A 16,863-nucleotide genomic window follows, 5' to 3' on the forward strand; every position below is an offset into this window, starting at 1 on the left:
CCCGGCAGCGAAATTAAAAGTTGCAAAAATACTAAGTTTATATTTACAAACGTGAAGTGACATTAAATTTTTTTGCGTTTTTGCTTTACATTACGCACGGACAAAACATTGTAGAAACACTGATGACGTCATTGAATGTCAAATAAAGGTCAATACTATCTTTTGAAAAATATACAGAATCTCGACGTAATATTGACAATACATAGAAAATATTAATCAACAACCTTATTCCTCGAAATGGATTTTGAAATAGAGTTTGAAAAAAAATGAACAATGCCCATTGACGGGTGTCGTCGATTGTTTCACTTTACATCGACCAGTTAACTTGAATTTTGCTATAATGGACGAAAAATGCAAAATTACATTACACATTTAATTACCCATGAAATTTGATACCATTTGTTTTGTACACCATCGAATGGAACAGCACGCCATTGTCAGAGGTATTGTCTTTATTACATTAAATACAGAATATTTTTGGAATAAACGGAGACGTACACACAGATCAGTTGTTGGCGCTGTCTATATTTCAGTGCAAACGATAGTTGATATTTATAAATAATGTATCACTGATGAGTTACCAGAAATGTACAGCCCTTATTTTGCCTGTATTTTTGGTTATATACGAGTACTTGATGTAAGTAATACTCGACCAAATTTAAAAACACAGACACAGTACGGCCCGTACTAGAAAAATAGAGTAATAAATATGAATATTGTTTTGTTTCAGCGCTACCATGGTGGTGGTGCTAAACGGCGTATTGGCGGACGAGTGCCCGACATCAGTCCGCGCGCTGCTTGCCGCACACCCCGGCTACCGAGATGCGGCTGCGCAGTTGCTCGCCGCCGCCCCACGGGTTGTGGGTCCTCAACAACTGCTCTACGTTGGACAACGCGAACTCGCCGCAGCTGCGCCACATGACAGTAAGTTCACACTTCTAACACTTAAAAAGAAAGTGCCTGGTCTCGAACTAGGGAATTCCCTGTACTATGAGTACCAGAGCAACGGAATTCACTCTGGGGCACTTCACAGAACACCCAGACCAGAACCAATTTAGAAAAGTTCATTACCCAATTTGGTCCTATCGGGAATCGAACCCGGGATAGGAAAGCCCGTGGTACAAACCGTTAGGCCACTGAGGTCGTCAAAACAAACTTGTAGGCTTACATTAATTTATTAAAAAGAAAAAGTTAACAGGTAGTCAGAATCTCAGGAACATGTTAACACAAAGAACTGATCTGATTTTTAAGATTTAAAGTCCCATCGAAGCTATAATTCGAAACTGACTCGACCAAAACGGCAAAGAGCACACTATTTCTTCAAATTTTAAACCATAGGTTCCCAAACTTTTTGACTCACCGCCCACTTAGACAGGATAAAAAAATTTCAACGCCCACCACCACAAAATATAATTGTAAAACATAAAAATCACATAGAAATAAATATGTAGAGTAGTTTATATAGATAATTCTAGCTTTTTTTTCAAATGCGGTAGCACCCCCTAGACAGCTTTAACGCCCCCCAATCTATTACTAGGGCGCTTCATCGGCCCCTGGGGGGAAATGACCACGTTGGTAAACTATTGCTTTAAACCAATTGTAATATTTTAGTATTTTTTAACTCTGTTAACTTTTATTTGCAGAAAACATTCACATTATCGGTTCAGATGACGCCACGTCCTGTATTATAGTCATTGTGAGGCATGCAGGTAAGAAACACTAACTCATTAAACTTCCGTTTATTAAGTGTCTTATTCTTTTCTACTAATTCATACTTATTTCATCAGGTTGCCTAACACTGTGACTCGTAATTTTGTTTACATTTGTCATGGTTATGACGTAACCTTTTTCAGGGTATGAAGTAAGTGCAACAATAAAACATAACAATAATTGAATGTTAGACAACATCACGTACGGTCACGGGTATAGCACCTAAATTTTATTATACGAAGCAATTATTTTAATGGTTGATTTTGCTATTCTCCAATTCAAGGCGTTTTTCTCTTTCTCAATATACTTTGAGTAGTGAGAACCAATTTTTATTATCTCCAGTGTGAAGTCCCGTATAGTGGCGAACTAGGGGATGAATCCCGGTTTGCGCACTTTCCGGGAACCAATTTCAATAAAACGTGGTAACTATATGTAATTCCACGTACTTTTGAGGTCGGTTGTTTTAGTACTCTGTACTGAAATTATTATGAATATGCCATTGCTTCATTTCAGTACTTTTGTAATCAAATATCAAATAAAAACGAATGCTCACTACTAAATTGTGATAAATTACTTACAATATGCAATCGAAGTAATTTAAATTTGTTTTTTTTTGCTTTTAAAATATGTGAAACTTTCCTGTTATAAAACCTTTTATTTTTCAATTACAGGATCAGGCGCCGTAGCTCTCGCGCATCTAGACGGATCAGGAACGGCGGAGGCGGCGGCGGCAATGGTCGCGAGAGTACAGCAGTTGGCCGTAGGCTACCCGGAAGGAAGACTCGAGCTGCAGCTGGTCGGGGGTTTTCGGGATCCCCATAATTACTCGGATGAGCTATTTGCTAATATTATGCGTAAGTAAAAGTGACTTATTTTTAGACATTTTGCATATCGGATGGTACTTTAAAATATTAAGTAGGTGAATAAGAAAATAGAAAAAGTCACGGGCACCTCTGAGTTTTTCGGAATTTATGTGCGAAATTTAATTTGATATTTACGATGACCTTGCTGACATAGGTACCTTCAATTAATTTAAGTAAGGACGTACGTTAAGATTATTTATTTTTTGTTTTGATCATTAATTTTTCGTGAAATACATTGTTTTATACAATTTTATCGAACGAATTATAATATAAATTAAATTGTATTAGCTAGACTTACGTTATCATAAACTTTTTAATTTTAATTATTGTGATTAAAATTTTTACATTATTGTTTAACATATTTCATAACGAATTATTTATTAAGTTATTCATTGTAGTGCCCTTACAATGTTCAGGTATTGGAATCTTTTATTATATTTAACGTAACACCTTTGTCAATCCACATGACACAATGAATTATGAGTTATGAGCTTTTCGGGGAAAAAAACATCTGATGAAACCTATGCGTCCCCAACCCGCATTGGGCCAGCGTGGAAGACTATGGCCTAAACCTACACCTGAGAGAAGTGCCTAGCAGTGGGCCACATTAATGGATTGATGATGTTGAAATAGGAAAGTACTAGATATCTCATTCCAGTGATGTAGTTGTAAATAAAAGCAAAATGTTATATATATTTTAAACAAATACTGGATTGTAAAGGATTTTCGATCTAAAAAAATACTTTATTTTCCAAGATGTTATTATTAATCAATTGTGGAAAATAAATACAAAAGGAATAGTGCAGCTGTAGACACAAATTCTGGAAAATGTTTATAGTTTTCACAATGTGATTTTATTCTTTTAATGTTGAGTTCTTAGGTTTGTTTTTATGTTCTGCTTTTTTTTGTTTGCGATTGTTACACATTGAAAATGAAACTATTATTTCTGATCTAAATCGTGTATATTTGTTTTTTTCAAATTAACCAACATTTCGGACCCTTTACAGGTCACGGCTGACTGAGATGGTAAAGTCATCAACCAGTCATAATATTAATGCAAAACACTCTATTTTCAAAAAAATATTAATGAAATTCTTTACTTTTAAAATTTTCCAAAGAACATTCCAATTTACGCTACACTTTTTACAAATTATTTTATTTTAACAAGTTCACAAATATACGCAATTTAGATCCGAAAAAATATTTTCATTTTCTATTATTCTATTAATGTTATTGCTAAATTTTAGTTTTTTTTTACTACTTCATTATAATGATCATTGTTTCGAGTGATTAAAGAGCACTTTGGGCCATTGCCAAAGCTTGTATCAAAGTGGGCGAATGGCGTCTGTTCAAATACTATCATCGGTTAATCAGCTGTTGATCTTAACTTTAACTGTAAACATGTGTCATGCTACCGATTAATTGTTTCTTTGGGTTTTAGAAGTTTACATTACCGTGTTTACGTTTTTCGGATTCACTGAAAAAAAAAAACAACTTATCAAAATATATTCTAATTTATATGCTTATAGAAGTTGCCAACTTAACGACAAAAGACATTTTCAACCAAATATTTCTTATAATTATTGACACAAAGAAAAATTTCTTCGATCTGACAGATCTGACCTGCGTCTGTTTTGCTAATTTAGAGCGTTTTCATAGTAAGATCTTCTCACAGGTGGCGCTATGGCAAAAAAAACCGTTAAAACCACGATCTGTAACAAACGCATAGAAAAATTCGAAGCTCAGTTGGTGGAGTGGTGCCCTAGATTGGCAAAACAGACACAGGTTCGAGTCCTGTAAGATCGAAGGAATGTTTCTTTGCGTTCGAATTTTGTATTAACAATCGTAACAAATTAGTGGAATAATTTCACCAAAATAGATGAATATCATTGTAGTAATTACAAATATTTGTTTTAAATATTTTTTTTAATTTCTAACGGACACGATAATTTTTAAATAAAACATCCTTTTGCTGGGTAATGTAAAATCATTATAACCTTTTTAGTTCAACGTGTATAGAAAAACAAAAATCACCACCATTGACGTTTTTAGACAGTTGTCAAATTGCCAAAATTGTGCTTCTTATGCGGATCGAATGGAGCGTGAGCCAGTACTCATTGATGTAGCATGTTGGCATACAGTGATATTATTCGATAACAAATTAAAGTGACTACTCCAACTAATCCTTCCATCATATATTTTTCGATTGCCCACATTTTTCTATTCCTAGAATAATCCTCATCGATAACCTTCTTCAACTGTACAAAATCCCTGAAATCATCCCGCGTTCTTTATCACATCTCCTGAAAAATTAAGAATGTTATCCAATTTTGTACCATTTCGTAAGAAGCACTATCGAAGACATAAATTTGTAATGGAATTCAAGAAAGAAATTACTTTCAGTTTTTGGCTGTATGGCGTATTAGTGCCTTTGCCTTTTCCACAGTGGAGAAAACAGTACCAAACAAAAAATTAATTTGTCCTTGGTCTATATAGTCTTTATGTACAAATAATTCGCTCTGGAACTTTTGGAGGGAAAAGTGTCGTTTTTATTTTGACTTTCAATTATTTTGTGAAATCTAGTTTAAAGTGGAATAGGATAGTGCTATTGTGCCTTAATCGAAGATTAAAACGCGAAATTATACAAATCTCGAACTAAAATACTCGTATCGGCCCGTTTTAAGGAATCCCGAGTCAATCCAAGCACGCCGCCTCAAATTGCCTATCCTCTTTGTGGCGGCCATATTTACAGAAACATATTTAAACTTCATGTTTAGGCTGATGGCTTTGCCAAAGCCTTAATAAAAAAAATAATAATAATTAAACTTCATGTTTAGGCTGATGGCTTTGCCAAAGCCTTAATAAATTTAAAAAAATCTTTATGTACAACGGTGTCCCTTGCAAAAACAAAAACAAGCTCGTTTTTTAACTGATTCCAAAAAACGATGAGGTTCTCAATTAGATTGTATTTTGGGTGTGTATGTTATGCTATTACTCTGACATTTCGATGATTCTTTTTTGTTGGAAAAGGGGTACCTTGGTAGTGATCCCATTCAAATTTAGGGGTGACAAATTAGGGGACGAATTAGATTTCACGCACTTTCCGCTAACCGATATCAACAAAACTTGGCAAATAGATGTAATTCCACAAACTTTTGAGGTCGATTTTTATATAAAAAAAGTTGTAATTATCTTTTCCAGTGTCTTTCCATCGACTGTCAGTAGAAATTGACTTAACTCTGGCATGTTCATGCGAGTTAAATACTGCGCTCGGCGGAGGTGCGCCCGCGCCTCTTGTCACAGGAGTCGGCGTGGACATCAGAGCGGGGGATTTGTTCCCCGCCACCTTCCCAGATAAGGGGCCTGAACTACCTCTGAGGAGTGCTCGGACTATCACAGGTGGACCACATTCTGCTCAGGTTAGTTTACTTACAAATAACTTTAGACCTTGGTTCGTGCTGTAGCTCAGTTGGGAGAGCGTGAACCACTGTATGGTCAAGGCGCTGGTTCGAACTGAGCCCGATTGAAATGACTCTGAGTAATTTGACAAAAAAAAACTTAATACCGTATAACTGACTCGGTTCCTGGAGTAGCCTGCGCGATGTGGAAGCAGTGACAGTTCACGTTACAGTTATGTCGCGCTGCACACGGAATAATTTTAACAAGTTTTTTTTCCGATATTCAATAATTAGGTAATTGAAAAAAAGTGCCACATGGCTCATGAATAGACATATTCAGTTCAATTATCAATGAAATAGTTTTTTTTTGTATATTGTTTCACATGATTACAATTGACTAATTTAGTAGGCACATTTTTCAATCAACTTGCTATTGAATATCGTCAGAAAAATCTTGTTGAAATTATCCCGTGTGCAGCGCGACGTTACTGTTACGTAAGCTGTCACTTCTGTCGCACCGCGCAGCTACCTCAGGAACCGACTCCGTTAAGCGGTAGGCCCTTAGACTATTCCTTTATTTTTTTCCGTCCTCTAAGGGTAGGTCTGTAGTAAAACATCGTGACATACAACTTTAGATCAGTCAAAGATTGTTTCAATATGCTGGTGCAGATGGATTTCGGAGCATTTCGAAGGGTGTCTGAATAGTTCGGAAAATTTTTTTGACTACAGGGTGGCGTTCGTCGTTTGAAGAGTTTTATAGAGCATGAAGACTTATTTTTAGCAGTCTTTAATTATCAGTAATAATCGACTGAAAACGCATTAAAATCGAAAGGATTGTCATACGTTTACAGCAGGCGCAATCCACCTCGGGTAGTGCCTATCGTACCGGACTAAAAACCATATCCATAAATACATATGTTATAAATAGCAGTTAGTTTGGGAATTCACTTTTTATAAATTAATTTATATAAGTTAATTATAAAGATTAATAATCCTTTTAACAAGAGAATTAGATGTAATTTTTTTATTGATTTATTTTACGTAATGGATTTTAATTATAAATTTTAATATTTACTGTAATATAGTCATATACGTATATGATTTATTATTATATCATACAAAATTTTACCACAGAATATCAGCGTTGGGTTTTTTTGGATGCACAACTAGACAAATGCTGAGTGGTGACCATTTTAGATCTCAATGCTTAATATTAAGATTTACTTTGTATTACTAGTAGAGACCAAATAAATATTATTTTCTTTCTTTCATATCACTTTTGCATTCGCTTAGGGTTCATATCGATATCATATCGTACTCCGTTCTCGAAGCGGCACAACATTCTGAATTATTTGATAGCACGATTCGATGTTTGATCAGTGAATGTAGAAAAGTATTTGAACAAATGATTGATGAACGTTTCTGTGTTTGTAGCTGTTGTCTGTTGAGTGATAAATGTTAAATAAATAAATAAAAATTTACTAATAAAAAGAGCAATTTAGTTCTTAGGTTTTCGCGATTGTTACACATAGGAAATGAAACTATTTTTCCGGATTGAAATCGCGTATATTTGTTTTTTCAAACAAACCGACGTTTCGGGCCCTTTACAGGTCCCATGGTCGCGGTTGACTGGGACATGGGACCTGTAAAGGGCCCGAAACGCGTCGGTTTGTTTGAATAAACAAATATACGCGATTTGAATCCGGAAAAATAGTTTCGTTTCCTATAAAAAGAGCAATTGCTTGTAGACTTGAACCACGCTTTGTATTATGTCGTCTCTTTTTGGGATACAGGCTTGTGGGATGAACTCACGTGCTGACCAATCATTCTCGTCTCCTCCAGCCATCAGCTCTTTCACCTCATCGAACGTGAGGCATTATTACATAGTTCAGTAAAGTTGTCATTTTAAACGACAGAAATCTGGGAAACTAATAGAAAAATATCGATAAAATAGAGAACGCCTTTTTTGGTTGAAAATAGGTTGTTAATTTTTGTTGTTCGCTAGTCCATATTGAGTCTCATAATATTAATGAAGTAGAGTGACGTAATGTTGTGATGGTATTCTAGTTGCATTGGGTATTTTTTATTTCGCATCATTTATGAAATAGGAAATTAGAAAATTTATCAGTGGCATTGGCCATATGGCCTCTTTCGGCTAAATTGACGTACTTCAACTGACGACCTTCACCACTAATGTTTACGGAATACTTTGCATACGACATGTATGTTTATGTTTAGGGGTTTGATGCGATTTTATCACAATTTTTTTTTTTCAATTTAATTACAGGTGTTAGACATCTACGATAACGGCGTAGGCATGCTACGCATCGGGCCATTCAACTATGATCCGCTACGCGGCGTAGACCTTTGGCTCGAGCAATCCGATGATTTCATACTACAGCATCTTAGCACTACGCCTGCCGTAGAGCCTCCGCATTTTGTGCATAATGTAAGTACTCGCTGGAACTGACTCCATAGTTCATGGCAATACAAATTGTAATATTCGTGGTTGTGTTGGTAATGACGTGTGTACTTCGCTATCGGAAATCAAGAATAATAAATTCGTAAATAAACGCGATCGATCCATCAGTGAACATCGACTCCCACTTCATCTAAAGTCACCCTGATTGCCTGGTCATTACCGTTGCTATATACAACAATCAACACAGCAAAATCCAAATTCGAACTATTTTTATAAATATTAATCTGACATATTTTATGCTGCTACCAACGCTATCAGTGTCATTTTTAACAGGCCCACAGATATTTAGTTCTTGTTAGTGAATCTCTAATCTCAAGAATAACGAACCACAGAAACTACCACATAGTGTGTTTTGTCTTTCACTATGCGTCTTTGACAAATAGGAGTAAAAACCACCCAAAAAAACTCTCGATTGATATTTTTCGTTGTTGCTATTGCTGTGGCGATAGTATTGCTCATCAAGAGCGGAATGACGTTGGATGAAGCAGTAGTGGAGTCGATTAAATAAATAAATAAATAACGCACACACTCAACATAGCCCCGCACTAGTCATTTGCCTGTCAGGTATAAAAAAAAAAAAAAAAAAAAGGGAAACCCTGTGCCGCGGGTGCCATGGACACACACATAGACAATCACAAATTACACCCACACTCACGAGAGACATAAATGTAGGCCATACAAATATTTCTCCCGACCCGGAAATCGAACATGGGACCTCTGCGTGGCAGTCCGGCGTGGTAACCGTTCGGCCACGGAGGCAGTCGATTGCATTATAAGTACTTACTACAGTACTATAACTACTGTTTTTTACTTACATGGTGTCCTGCCTGTAACCAGTCATTATTTATGTAACAAATCAGAAAGGTTCCGTTTTTGATGTGATGTGATGTGTAATAGCAAATATTAGAAAAGAGTAGTCATACACCTGAAATTTTGTTTTTGTAGCTTTGTAGAATCTTGGTTGAAATATACTATTGATTTGAAATATAATGCTTCCTTTTCGTCTTTAAATAAAGAGAAACCCAAAAAATTTTACGTTTTCTTAAGAGGGAGCAGAGGAAAAATTCCTAATCTTCGATTTGATTTTAGAGAGGTATATCCACTTTAAAGTTAAAAATAAAATATTGTACGAGTAACTACACGATATATTCAAGCTAGCCATTAATCAGAAACATAAAACAATAAAGTTTCCTCGATAGATAAAAATCACAAATGACCTCTAATTTTCACATTTTTTCGATTTATCCTCGAAATGCTATGGGTTATTAGGACAAAAATTAGATAATTAATTGTATTTATGCATGCTCGACAACTGTTACTACGGATTTTTTTTAATCCCTTTAGTTTTAGAGTTATTCCGCTAAAACGAATTTGGTACGTTTAATGCGCAAAATTCAACATCTCCTGTCGCATGTCACGCGAACTTCAGGCATATATTTGTTTCACAAATTTGGGCGGAGCCAACGTCAAAACTTTTTTGGCATGCTCCCTCTTAATGGTACCCAAATTTCAACTTTTGATAATTGTGCTGATGAACACAAAAACAATTTTCGAGAAAGATTTTTCTTTAATGGTTTTATAATAAAACCAATCAGAAAATGTTATTGTTATCAATATGTTATAACATTGAGTTATAAACAATAATAATCCCAGTACAGAGTACTAAAAAAACCGACCTCAAAAGTTATTCATGGAATATTTTCTTCAAATTTAAATTGGACCACTTTTGAGGTATCCTCTTTCCAACAAAAAAAGAATTATCACCATCGGGAATTCACAAATGCAGGAGTTATTGCGTAACATACATACAAAAAAAATTTACAGTCGAATTTAGCACCTCCTCCTTTTTTGAACTCGGTTTAAAATGTTACATGGTGTTACACTTACATTGAGATGATCGTTTCAGATTCGAATGACGCTTAAGTTCATTCAGCAACACCCGTTCCCGGCTGTGACCGTGTTCCCGGACAACCGACCGCATTACTACCGCCGTGATGAGCAATCCGGATGCTGGGTACCCATGCGCTTTTAAAGATGACGTCGCCGTTCGCGCAGTATGACGCGTTCATTCACATATCGAATGTTTTGCACGTATTTTTTTTTTCAGAACCCTTCTTGAGGTGCCATCTCCTACAGAGATCGGCTATCATTAGGGCTATCTGTATTTTAGACACAGCTGCACGGAACAAAGATCTTGTGCTCAGGTTGAACCATGTCCGGAGATTCTTAAGCCACGAAAGTATGTCTTCTACCAGGTGGTCGCTGTCCCGGGATTTTTCCTTACATCAGAACCCTTACAAGGGCATTAATACTAATGATGGCAATCTGAGGCGAAAACATCAATAATTTGACGGCCTAATGTACCATCTTAAACCATTACCGTATTGGTAATAGAGGGGCTGAAATATGTCATTTTGAAGTCGAATGTTGACATGGTTAGGGGAAAGAATGAGAAACAATTTATATTTATTGAGTATAAGGGGTGCTAATGGTACATACAGTCACATATCAGAAATTGAAGCGCATAATAGAAGTAACATTCAAATTGTATTTTTGTGCAAAAATTATATTATTATCCATATTGACGAAGGTTTACATCATGTCACATTACATCTGCCGTCCACTAACGAAAATGCGGCTAAGGGACAAGTGGTCAAACATCTGTTTTAAATAGCATAAAATTATATGTTTAAAAACAGTTAAAGTTAGTTAACGTATTCGACTTATTGGAACTTAAACCAAAATATCGTTAAACAATATCAATATGCTAGTAACTGGGTTATGGTTTCTTTATGATATGTCAAAAAATGGTGTTATCATATAGCTGCCTGTTAGTTAGCAGACGACAGACATGGTGAATTATTCTGAAATGTAATTATAAAACGATTGTTTAATTGTGTTAATGCACGTGACTGTACCACTATAAAGGCTTACATGTGATGATTGACTAATCGAAGAATAGGGAATCTATCTCAGTGCGCCTATTTTTTTGATGACAGTAGAGTCTGAATCGTCATATATTTTTACTTATGATGGTGATATCCATTTAACATTATCATACAACGGAATAGGCACAGTATATTTACCCAAATTTAGATAAAACTCCAAAATAATACACAATAGATCTCTCTGATTTCCCGAAAGTATTACGAACGAAGGGCAAATAATCTAAATAAAAATTATTTTATACTAATTATATTAATACGAAGATGGAACACAAAAGAGAAATTCCTTCCATGTGACAGGGCCTGTGACTGTGCCAAACCAAGGGCACCGCTCTACCAACTGAGCAGATCGAGTCAGTTTTTTCGATCGAGAATTTCTCTGTGTTTATTATAGATTCTTTGTATTCGGTTTTTTCGGCTTTTATCGCCTTAAGCACCTGTGAGATGCTTATGAAGCTTCTCATTCAGCCGGTAACTTTACAGCTACCATAGACTGACGTAGATGTCGCTGTTTTAATTGTAACCTTGTTGTAGAACTGTGTCCCGCGACAGATGGGTGGAATTTTTCTTGTGTTCATTCTTTGTAATAATAATTATATAAAAGTAGTGGAGTTTTTCCACACACAAAAAAAAAACAATACTTCAAAACAAAATAGTTCACTTACATTTACAAAATCTTTCTTTACATTATTTATTATTATTTATTTATTACAACAAAAATAGAACAAAATACAATAAGTGCAGGATTTCAGAGAACGGTATTTTCCACTCTTGTATTGTTTCCTTCAAAGGAGGTCTTCAGTTTTTGCCCAAAAAATGTACCGAGGTACAACTTATGTCAAAAAATGTCTAAAATTGTATAGGAAAGGATCCAATAATTGAAATCTTTTTAAGTTATGTCGGAATTACTAAAAATGTAATTTTACAATTTTTAAAATAAACGATATTGCGTTCGACGAAACGTACATTGGTGTGATTTGGCAGCTGTCTACTGTCACTGAACGATGACAAATCATATTGTTTTGATGTTACATTCAAAATATTTTTTTATTGTATGTTCGAATTAACCGTAACATTTATCGACACTGATACTGGCCCAAGGCTAGTGGCCGTCATTACGGAAAAATAATAATAATAATATAGGTATTTAGACCATTTTGGAAGGAAAAGGAGGAAGAGGTCTGGCTAGATGCAAATATATGGACCAAATAAAAGAAAAGGCCAGTGTCGGGTCGTATAAGGAGGTCAAGGAGTTAGCTTACAGTAAAGATGTTCGGAAGTTGCTCCACCGACAAGAGTATTTATTATAACTCTTAAGTTTGATGATGATAGGTATTCAACAAAATAGACATTCTCTACTGGCACACAGTTCTTATCATACCAATGGCAAAGAACATCTATTGGCCCAGAAAGCAATGAAAAACATCAAGCTCAAGCAATCCTCGTAAGGATAACATAAGTGAAATCATAATTGGTAGTTTTGTTCTGAGTTAATTGTTATTGAATTTGTTTTCTGAGAACATGCATACAACAAACAGCAAAACTGAAAACTTGACAGACTATTTTTATTTATTTTAAATTGTTAGGGAAACTAACAGCTAGGTATACAAATACTTACAAAAATCAGTTCCATCCGTTCAATATCTTACTTGGTATTGATAGTTGTGCAAAATAAAACCCAAGACATTTTTTTAGTTGTTTTTATTATATTTCTTCATTTTCAATATCATCTCTAACTAAAATATGGTCTAGGAAGGAGGCAGGAGCTGTTATATGGTCTTCATATCGAGCCCATCCCATATACCACACAATGGTCATAATATGAGCACAGCAACCCACGGTACGTTTTCCAACTATACAGTTGCAATAGTAACCATGGATTCTGTGCTCCCAACCACATTCATTGGTATTTAATAAAATATATGTATAATATATCTTACCACTACGAAGCCTAGATTTGATTCGTCCTCTAAATAAAATCGTTTCAGTATTAGAACTTGGCATATGGACAGGCTCGATATCATGACATATCTCTATTATAAAAGAGCCATTTTGCCTAATGTGCTCCCCATAATAAGAGCGCGCCTGCTTAATTTGATAAGTGCCCAGTGCAAATAAAATCAAATCAGACTTTGTCATTCTCGGGAACTCATTTAAGAGAATTTGTTCCGCATTTATATTATTAAAAGACACTCTTCTTCTATTTAAATTATTTTCTATAATATAATCCCCCAGAACATTGGGTACGTTTAATTTGAGTAGGGCACGCTCTAAAATTAGGGGAGCATCCGGTCTATCTGTGATGGGTACATGGAAAGCATTTATTATGGCCCCTGCTATTCTAAAGTCCATCATTACATGGGTAGCAGCATTGTTACTAAAATCATTTCTTACTATTTTAAAATCTCTTTTGAATCGACCGTTTACAACTTCCACTACCCATCTACACATTGTGACATGTCTGGACTTATTGGCTCTTAATGTTGGCAACTGTGTCTCACCAGGTTCTAGGGATTCAGGTTTAAACACATTATAATTTAAAGATCTTAAAAAGTCAATAGCATCCCTGAATCCCCTATCTAAGATAAAAACATCTCCTTCTCGGAAATATTGGCGTAGCTCACTGTTTTCATTTTGAAACAATTGTTTCATTATATTTGCATCTGACACAGTTGCAGCATAGGGACCATAAATATCTAATATATGACCATCTGTTGTCACAATTAAAAATGGTTTTATTAGATTTTTATATTTATGTAGGCTGTATGATTTTTTTTTGAAACAAATAATTCGATGATTTTTGTAAATAAACATATGTCCCATCACAAATGACGATAGCTCTCCTACTGCCGCCTTCCTCACCACCAAACAGACCTTGTGGTATTGTCAAATTCCGATACAATGTATCATTTCTTGGTAAATGGCCAATGCCCATATGAAGCGGTACAAATTGTACATTTAAAATGTTTCTAACATTTGACAATATATTTGAAATGGATGTTTGGGATATATCAAATAATTGCCCTAATCTCAAATGTGGCTCACCTGTCCGCAGTTTAATTAAAAACATAGCAAGAGCAGTCTTATATTTTTTAAAACGCTCTCTTAACAGAGGAGTTTGATTAATTATTGACAAGAAGTTTTCTTTAGTTAGTCCAGTCCAATATCTACATGTTTCGTTAGGCATCGAGTCAATATATTCAAAATCTAACTTTAATTGAATTTCATTTTCCAGAGCCAGTTTAATTGTAGCCTCTAACTGTTCAGGGCTGAACTGATTTATATAGTCATATATATACAAAAAATCCCAATTAAATGTACCTAAATGCTCATGACATATACGTGCACCGTCTGTGACATAGAAATGATGCAATTTTAATAAACGGTGTCTCAAAAAAGTTAGGTACAGTAAATCTTTCTGGATTCATGCAACCATGCACAAAACATGTGTTGGCTGAATTACCAGTACGTCTATAATTTGGAAGTGATGTCTGCTGTTGGCTGAAATTAGTGTTTGCACTTTCAGGGGTAACCTCTTCTGCCACATTTCTGCGAACTGACAGCCAACATGCATAGCAAACTCTACTATGAAGTTCAATCTGAAAAAAAGAAATGAATGCATAAGACAAACATTTTAACATTCTCAACTTTCTTTTCATTATATGTATAGATAACTAACTATATCATAATATGTCTAAAAAATGTATTTACCAATCTGGGTGAGATACGTCTTGCCATAATGACATCTCTTTCAGGACCTTCTCGTAAAGAATGAGAATGACATCTGGCAATTGATCTCTGACACCAAACACAAATTGAAGCATGAGATGTGGATGGTTGAGGCTGAGATGTGGAAGGTTGAGGCTGAGATGTGGAAGGTTGAGGCTGAGATATGGATAGTTGAGGCTGAGATGTAGATGATTGATCTACAAGTTGTCCAGGAGGTTCAGCTCTATTTTGATCTTGCATCTGCGCTCGTTGAACATTTCTACGAGCTGCAAGCCAACAGGCATAGCAAACTCTATGCTCAGGTTGTATCTAAAAATAACATATTAAATGTTTAAAAAAAATACCATGTGCCTCATATTATAATAAATAAACAAAAAACCAGGATTTAACATGCAATTACGGTCGAATTAAATCAATATTTACAAGTTGCAATTTAAAAAATCAATAGATTGTACACAATAGGTGCATAAAACACTAACCTGTCGTGGTAATATACGCAAAGCTATATGATCTCTCTCAGGGCCGTTTGGTAATCGATGAGAATGATGACCAAGTATTGACTTTTTACACCAAATACAGTGACTTGCAACCTGAGTTCTTAATTCAAGAGATAGTCGATTTACAGCCGATGTTAGGCAATCTTCACACAAGTAGCCATCACAATCAATCTGAAAGAGAAAAAAGTATAAGTAATACACTGCACTGTTGCACTTGATATTATAAAGACCACCAATATCAAATAAACTTCTATTTTCCAGATAATCTACCTAGTATCTTTTTACCGTAAAATACAACGAAATAACTGCGTTTTTGAAGAAACTAACTCAGTTATGACTTCGGGTTTCAATTGGCACGAGATTCTTAATAAAATGGGATTGAGGGAGAAACTTTTCAACGTCAGCGATCTTTAATGTGCGCGTGTGATTTACAGTAGTATTATGATGACGACTATTACAGTAGGCATATAGATACTCACCTCACGGTTTAATATATCAGCAAAAACTGCACTTAATTCTAGGCCAATATCTGATAACTTGTAACGTTGTATCTCATTGCACAAAACAACATCACATAAAAAGCACCTCATCGTGAGAATAGTACCAAATCGTATGCAGTTCGGAAGTCCAGGTAAATAGCAGTAGTCGGTTGAAAGAAAATATGTCGCAAACCAAATCGTAAGCAGTCGAGAGAATGTCCGTAAAGAATAGCCAAAAGTCGGTGACGAGTATCTCAAATAATTATAGCAGAAAGCACTCCAGAAACGCGAATTCAAACGAGACGAGAAACGGAATGAAATGAAAATCTCTGACATTGACGTGTTGCCCAGTGTTTAACAGCTTAGGGCATAGGTTTTTAGACAATCTTTTTAGATTTTTTAAAATAATTTAAGGAACCGTATTTGATATGTTAATAATATAATAATTGGTTCGTAATGAATAAGTTATAAAAAAATAGTAGATAATTTTACAGATGTCCATAATACTTTTAGTCCTGTTCTTTTTAATAATCTTGATAAAACATTTCAAGCACAGACATTGCCATTTAATTAAACTGCAATAATCAAATAACTGCAGTGTTGCCAGTTATTGATAAGTTCGAACGATAATTTTAAGTGGTACAACTGATTAATAAATTGTAATATATTTTTTTATGAATTCTCCGTATTTTTTTCTTTAAAAATATGTAATTGTACTTGAGGTACATGTTTTGGGCAAAGTTGTATGAAAGAAGTGATG

General features: G+C 35.1%; 2 protein-coding genes across 4 annotated transcripts in view; one reads left to right on the top strand and one right to left on the bottom strand.

The window, feature by feature from the left end:
- LOC113234178 (protein N-terminal asparagine amidohydrolase) overlaps window positions 1-12,083 on the top strand; it is a 72,346-nt gene extending 60,263 nt beyond the window's left edge. For both annotated transcript variants that reach the window (XM_026469460.1, XM_026469461.1), the window contains 6 exons: window positions 731-924; window positions 1,644-1,709; window positions 2,382-2,564; window positions 5,775-5,992; window positions 8,259-8,420; window positions 10,360-12,083. In XM_026469460.1, coding sequence (XP_026325245.1) covers window positions 738-924; window positions 1,644-1,709; window positions 2,382-2,564; window positions 5,775-5,992; window positions 8,259-8,420; window positions 10,360-10,485 — 942 coding nt within the window. In that variant the 5' untranslated portion in view covers window positions 731-737 and the 3' untranslated portion in view covers window positions 10,486-12,083. The remainder of the gene's footprint in view (window positions 1-730; window positions 925-1,643; window positions 1,710-2,381; window positions 2,565-5,774; window positions 5,993-8,258; window positions 8,421-10,359) is intronic.
- A 1,243-nt stretch (window positions 12,084-13,326) lies between these two features.
- Window positions 13,327-16,384, bottom strand: LOC113234176. Of its 2 annotated transcripts, XM_026469458.1 has the most exons (5): window positions 16,104-16,384; window positions 15,607-15,795; window positions 15,110-15,436; window positions 14,893-14,997; window positions 13,327-14,402 (listed from the first exon to the last, which is right to left on the bottom strand). In XM_026469458.1, exons 1-5 carry the CDS (start codon window positions 16,212-16,214, stop codon window positions 14,151-14,153), a joined length of 984 nt encoding a protein of 327 aa, XP_026325243.1. In that variant the 5' UTR covers window positions 16,215-16,384; the 3' UTR covers window positions 13,327-14,150. The 2 variants fall into 2 exon arrangements, with proteins under 2 accessions (XP_026325243.1, XP_026325244.1); XM_026469459.1 differs by lacking the exon at window positions 13,327-14,402 and having other exon boundaries at window positions 14,470-14,997; window positions 16,104-16,382.
- Between the last annotated feature and the right edge of the window lie 479 nt (window positions 16,385-16,863).

This window comes from Hyposmocoma kahamanoa, unplaced genomic scaffold, assembly GCF_003589595.1.
Source record: "Hyposmocoma kahamanoa isolate Upper Pololo Valley unplaced genomic scaffold, ASM358959v1 81, whole genome shotgun sequence".
NCBI classification, from domain to species: Eukaryota; Metazoa; Arthropoda; class Insecta; order Lepidoptera; family Cosmopterigidae; genus Hyposmocoma; species Hyposmocoma kahamanoa.

What these genes read in the sequence shown, in the direction of transcription:
- LOC113234176 (XM_026469458.1), bottom strand. Translation starts at nt 16,214, where the DNA reads ATGAGGTGCTTTTTATGTGATGTTGTTTTGTGCAATGAGATACAACGT. An exon ending in GACGTATCTCACCCAGATTG is followed by an intron (nt 14,998 to 15,109) that starts GTAAATACATTT and finishes TCTTTTTTTCAG; the next exon opens with ATTGAACTTCATAGTAGAGT. An exon ending in ACACTAATTTCAGCCAACAG is followed by an intron (nt 14,403 to 14,892) that starts CAGACATCACTT and finishes TTTGATATATCC; the next exon opens with CAAACATCCATTTCAAATAT.